This window comes from Haliotis rubra, unplaced genomic scaffold (assembly GCF_003918875.1).
Source record: "Haliotis rubra isolate DU_JTF1 unplaced genomic scaffold, ASM391887v1 Scf2128, whole genome shotgun sequence".
Classification (NCBI taxonomy): Eukaryota; Metazoa; Mollusca; class Gastropoda; order Lepetellida; family Haliotidae; genus Haliotis; species Haliotis rubra.
Window position 1 is genome coordinate 40995 of NW_025766146.1, and position 6994 is coordinate 47988.

The window sequence follows — 6994 nt, forward strand, 5'->3', positions numbered from 1 at the left end:
CGAGTTTTTTTTCAGGCGCACATTTTCATACCTTTTGAAAAGTGAACATTGTGCGAGAATTGCACTCGCGTGGTCCTGGATCTACGTACGGCTATAAAATTACACAGAAATGTAGAATAGTAAATGTCCAATATCTGAACGACATAAGTGTATATGAATTGGATTTATGTGCTTATGCATAACATTATGCGCTCAACATTAAAAATGACTCGCAATAAATGTCAAAAATGGATTTTCTTCCACGACGTCAAACGACGTCAGAGAGGTCATACGCGTATAATGATAAGGGGCATAACTCCGTTATTATTAAAACTAGGTCAATGTAACTCAGATCACATGGAGAGTATTTGTTGTGGATGCGGACGCTATATTTTCGTTATCTTTTGTTGACGGTGAACCAGCCTATTCCAATTCAAAGTTCCCCAATAAGAGGGGATACGCTTTGGTAGTTACTCAATTTATAAGAAAAGATGACAACGTACTAGATGTGAAAGCACGTAATAGCGATTTGGATGGCCCTATCCGATATATAAGTTAGTTCTTAGATTCACATATTCTCCTGTTTGTGTAGATTTTGACTAATTTTGCATCGTTATTACCAGAGTACTAGCCATATCTTCAAATGTAATGAAATTGCTGAAAATAATACAACATTTTAGTTGACGTCATTGCTTGTTTTGTGCATTTTACGACGTCGGAAAAAGAAGACATCGGTATGCTGATTAGTATATATCTCACTTAATTTCCATTAATTGTATAAAAGGTCTCGGCTTCTTTGTCAGAATTAACACTCTTTAGACAAAACATAAAATGACTGATTTTTCCGTTTAAATAGTGTCAATTAGACAATTTGACTAAGTATCTTTTTGTGAGCAACACGCTCACCTGTTTGGCATTAATTTAACGTAAATGAAAGATAACATTTTAAAACACCTGAATATATTTTTAGGATAAGAATTTTATTTATTTATGATTATGTAGCTAGTTCTCTTCATAAGTATGCAATGGAAGATGCAAACAGATAGCTATATATATGGAACTAGTACGTACTATATGTTAGAATATGGATGTAAGATTTGTCCAAATTAAGACATGACATGCTTTATACATTTTTAAACAATTTTCGTATAAATATAGTTAGAGTTTGATATCCTGTCATCACAATATTTTTAAATCGAATATGAATTGATTATATTATCGAAAACAATGATAGTGAATCATAAAACGTTTCCGACAATCGCGCACCTAGCCAATCAATTTATATCATTGTTTTCTCTATCAAACGACACAAAAATGTGCAGTGAACGAGACAATTCCTTTAAATTTGTGTGCATATACATTATATAACATGGGTGTGAGTTCGAATCCCGGATGGGGCTCAACTCAAAAAGTTCTAGAATTGTACTTTACTAAGAAAGTGTAATCCCAAATATAACACATGTTACATTATATAACATACATAAATCATTTTCATTAAATATTATCAGTTTTACTTATAAGGTTTAATCAAATCGCCGTTCTTTAACCTGTTCATGTGAAACTGCAATATTAGTTCAAATGCATTGAATATTGTACATCATAGGAACTAAGTAATTGCAGTTATGGCTACGTTTGATCTTCTAACTCTTGTGTAAAGGTTTAGAATATGGTGTACTGCACTAAATGCGTCAATTTCTTATGTAAATATTATTCAAACAATCAAAAACTTTCAAAGAATAAAACACCGTAAGCCCTATATGCACGTATGATATGATATTGAACAAGGCTAAATGTAGATACTGAGGTCAGTTTCATGAAAAAGTATCTGAACTATCCGCAAAATGTACATCATAATACTGACAGTGTAATCGGAAGGATTGGGCGATTGTGTTTACTCTTGTTCAACCGACCTTCACCTCAAAGAAATTGCCTAATATGTACAACAATGTTGACGTATGACATCACTACCGATGACCTATTTCTTTCAAAATGGCAGCTTTGCTTACAAGGATAGACAGGATTTTGCGAGGACCCTTCCATTGATTCAGGGATCGTTTGTACATAAATATGACATGTAAGTAATCAGAATGATTCTGACTAACTGTGTATTGTTACATGTTTCTATTGTTTTCACTGTAAGAGAAGAAGCCAGAAATGCTGATAATTACAGTTGTCGTTCTGCGTGATTTTGCGTAAGTCATGGCGTTACGCTGAACGGAAACTCTGACAATTTCTTATGAATTATCAAATCATTGCATTGCATCTATGTATAATTTCCTATTTCTTACTACGATACTCTTTCCATGCATATTTAAAAGGTATTGAGCCATTGCAAGCTATGAATAGACGGATGAATGATGGAAAATTTCAGAAAATGACACGCAGTGTAAAATCGGAATTTGTCTTTGTTTACATTTCGAACCAGCGCAGTCTTTCAAGCACAGCGTTCGTTTTCACACCCAATATGTTTCGTCTCATTTTATCTAGACAGTTGGTATTGGTGACACAGACCAGTTGCAATGTGATTCTAAAATGTCGGGGGAATTCAGTGATACATTTTTCGAAGCTGAATATGAAATATACGTGATGTAATAGGCGTCTCAATACCGGCCTTCGCGAAACGTGATTTTGTCAACATTATCCAATATGGCGGAAAGCGCTCTACGGCGTTCGTGTAAGTGCATTTTCGAAAACATCCCAACCGATTCTAGCTTCATCGGCAACGTTTCAGAATTATAATTAGCGATTTCATGTAAACCTGATATCAGTGATCATGAATATGTTATTTTTGAAATTCAGGGCTCCCAGGAATTTTCCGATTTTCACATTTCAAAACATACAGCAAATAACGCTTTGAATGGCGATTTCGTACTGTGTCAAAAATGGCGACATTTTCGATAAAGCCTATTTTGGAAGGTCATTTTCAGCAATTGAGCTTTGTCTAAAATAACAGTGGATGGTATCAAGAAACAGACAATTTCCCTCAGAATTCGATACTGTGAAGTGTATTTGTGTCCGTGGGATATTTTGATTTTTATTGGACTTGAAATTGAGGGTTGAAGGGGAAGGACATATATGTCCCTGTGACATCCAGGGGGTAAGCATCAAAACTAAGAAAATTCTAAGAAGTTTAGTGAATCCGGCCCCTGGCCCCGGGATCATGAAAAAGTCTAAAGTCTAAAATTTGCTTAGAACAAAAAAATCTTAAGACCGAAACATTTTTCTTACCAAAGATTTTAGATAAGACTGGATCATGAAACTCTCACAGCAAAATCTTAGCTAAGACTAATACTAAGACAATTACCATGGCAATTTTAGAATGATGTAAGCATGTCCGGTCACTCTTAATTAATTGAGGAAAATAGTTTAGTAGCAGGCACCTGCAGAAATGTTCCATACAAGTCAACTGACACTTTTATCCCTGCCCCGGTGAATTTTAGTGTCTTTACGGTTGAGATGTTTTGGAAAATACACCAACACGAACGCCTAAGTGCGCTTTGTGTAATATTGGATAGTCTTTACAAAATTACGTTTCGCGAAGGCCGGTATTGAGACGCCTATTACATCGTGTATATTTCATATTCAGCTGCGACAAATGCATCACTGAATTCCTAATACATTTTAGCATCAAATAAGATATGATCTTTGTCACTAAAACCAAGTGTCCAGGTGATATGAAAGGAAAGATTTTGGATGTGAAAACAAACGCTGTTCGCGAAAGACAGCACGTGTGTAAACAAAGAAACATTCAGACTGTACACTGTGCAGCATTTTCTCAAATTTCAGACACTAATTCGTCTGATGGTAGCATGCATAGGCTCAGTACGTTTAGAACATACATGGAAATAGAAGAGTATAAAAAATAGCAAATTAATAATAGATACAATACAGTAATGTGGTATGTTTATACGAAATTGTCAAACTTTCTGTGCATCGTGATGCCATGACTGACGGTTCTCGCAGAACAACAACGGTAATGATCGGCATATCTGGCTTCTTCGCTTAGTTACAATAAAAACGATAAAACATATAACAGTATACAGATAGTCAGATTCAATCTGATTACTTACATCACACATTTATGTACAAACGATTCCATAATCAAGGGAAAGGTTCTCGCAAAATCCTGTCTACCGTGTCGGCAAAGCCGCCATTTTGTAAGAAAAGCAGCGTTACCCAAATAGTGTAGGGATACATTCAAAAGTTTTGGTGAATCGGTTTTAAAATTGCGACTGTACATGCTGATTATACGGTCGGAAATTTATAGCATTGACCAATCAGAACTCGTGTTACATACTAAGTTGAATTAGAAAATTACTTTACAATGTTTTCACTAATAAAAGCAAAACCGAGTACATGTACGTTAACATTTGGCTGGTGACACAGTCCTGGTGATACTGTAAACACTTCCAGAGATGTGACTATCGTATTCTTATTAAATATCAGTGTGAATTATTCTTTGAAAAGACATAGTTTAGAATAAAATCAAAGTTGGCTGTATGTCTGTCTGTATGTTTGCCTTGATGCAAGAAATTATGCAACTTGTGTTATATGACAATGTATAGTATTGTCCCGTCCGGGATTCGAACCCAACACTCTCAGGCAACTGGTCGCCAGTATCAGAATCAAGTCCTTTAACGAGAAAGGATAATCACAAATATATCATATAATACATTTGACCACTTTCCAAAAGGCATTGTGTATTAACTGTAATGAACATTGGTTTTGTCTTTGAATCATCCACCACTACACCATTCAATAAAATCCGGATATTTTTCCGCGCCTTTTCTTAACTCAGCACGATATGAACAATATCTTGTAAAGATAACATCCGTTCTAACAGTACTGATCACGGAGGCACTGTCCAAGACCCTCGTGATCTTATCCCAGTTGAGAAGATCGATGCTCATTATGTCAACCACTGGGTCAAGTCTCGATTATTAACAAACTGCCGTCATGAGTGCAGCGGTCAACAACACACAAACAAACTAAATGCTCAATTGTAGGAGCTGGCATCAGATTTCATTACTTTCCCACAGGGAAACAGACAAATTGTGATATAGCTGAAATACTGGAGCAGCCTTACTGGCTTAGTAGGGCGCTGGAGTAGACGAATGGTTAAAACGTCCTCTCGTCGCGCTGAAGACCTGGGTTTGATCCCCCAATTGAGTACAATGTGGTACCATTTCTGGTGTCTCCCTCCATGATATTGCTGGATTATTGCCAAATGCGGCGTAGAACCACACTCACCCATTCGCTCGCCTACTTGTAAGAGCAGGCGACTCTTGACTGACTCTGATAACCTGACACTTAAGACAACACATCACCAGAGGAAGCCGTGGTGGCTGAGTGGGCTAGATGGCGGACTGTTCGAGCTGTCGATCACTGCCTAGATTTTCGAAGCCCTCTTAGCGCTAAGATAGTCGTAAGTGCCATACATTAACATTAATTTACGACTATTTTAGCGCTAAGAGAGCTTCGTAAATCTATGCCCTGGTGCCTAACTCTGACAAAGTAGGTTCGAATCGGGGATGCGACTGAACTCAACGAAAATACTAGAATTTGTACTTTTCTGAGAACGTATAATCCCAAATATAAAATGTGATACTTTTGACCACTTTCTAAATGACATTGTGTATTCATAGACTTCGGCAGAGGGAATCCTGCCAATTTACAATTATCAGAGGGGTACACAAATTCCATAGTCTAGACTAATAGTTGTCCGACTTAAATTTTGCGGAAGACGCGAGGCAGAGTGGTTTAAATGGCGGAATTTGTGCGCAGGCGATTCGGTGCCTAAATCTGACAGTGTAGGTTCGAATCAGGAATGGGACTGAATCTAACCAAAGTACTAGAATCTGTGTAATCTTACTTTTAGTCATGTTGCAGAAATCTCCCGTGTAGCTTCCATCACAGCCAAAGGCACAGAGACCATTCTGTTGGTTGCAGATGTTGTTACGGCAGTGGCTGCTACAAGGATGATTGCACTGGTTGCTGTGCCAACCATGCATGCAGCCCTCGGAACACTTCCCAGTGATCTTGTGACAGTGTTGGAGGTTTCTATCTTTGTTGAAAATACAGTGTTCAGGACAAGCTTTGTCGCAGTTTTCACCATACTTCCCCCAGTCACAGTTCGTCTGGCCACACACTTGGGATGCTGAAATATAATCAAAACAGAAATGAATTTAATCTTAGATTAAGTCAACGTTAATCCTGTGAAATACCTGATGTTATAGTTATCGAGTGAGTGAGTGAAAATCTCTTTAAAGTCTCAACGGCAGTATTTCAGCCATACCGTGACTAAGAAAGCATTTTATTAATATGAACGGACTTACACGACAGATATACGTGCCAACAGAGGGCAGTACAATATCTAGAATATCACAGATTTGAATTAAAAACCAGCCCGTAACCGTGTTCAAATCTCACTTTACACATAATCAGTCAGTGAAACATTAGACTGAGTGAGGCAGTAGACATAATCACTGAGTGAAACATTAGACTAAGTGAGCCATTAGACATAACCACTGAGTGAAACATTAGACTGAGTGAGGCATTAGACATAATCACTGAGTGAAACATTAGACTGAGTGAGGCATTAGACATAACCACTGAGGGAAACATTAGACTAAGTGAGCCATTAGACATAACCACTGAGTGAAACATTAGACTGAGTGAGGCATTAGACATAACCACTGAGTGAAACATGTTAGACTGAGTGAGGTATTAGACACAATCACTGAGTGAAACATTAGAATGAGTGAGGCATTAGACATAATCACTGAGTGAAACATTAGACTGAGTGAGGCATTACAAATAATTACTGAGTGAAACATGTTAGACTGAGTGAGACATTAGACATAACCACTTAGTGAAACATTAGACTGAGTGAGGCATTAAACATAACCACTGAGTGAAACATTAGACTGAGTGAGGCATTAGACATAACCACTGAGTGAAACATATTGGACTGAGTGAGGCATTAGACACAATCACTGAGTGAAACATTAGACTC

General features: G+C 37.3%; 1 protein-coding gene across 1 annotated transcript in view; it reads right to left on the reverse strand.

Moving 5' to 3' along the window:
- LOC124276758 overlaps positions 1–6139 on the reverse strand; it is a 28077-nt gene extending 21938 nt beyond the window's left edge. The window contains exon 1 of the mRNA XM_046712411.1: positions 5852–6139. Coding sequence (XP_046568367.1) covers positions 5852–5990 — 139 coding nt within the window. The 5' untranslated portion in view covers positions 5991–6139. The remainder of the gene's footprint in view (positions 1–5851) is intronic.
- Positions 6140–6994: the final 855 nt, after the last annotated feature.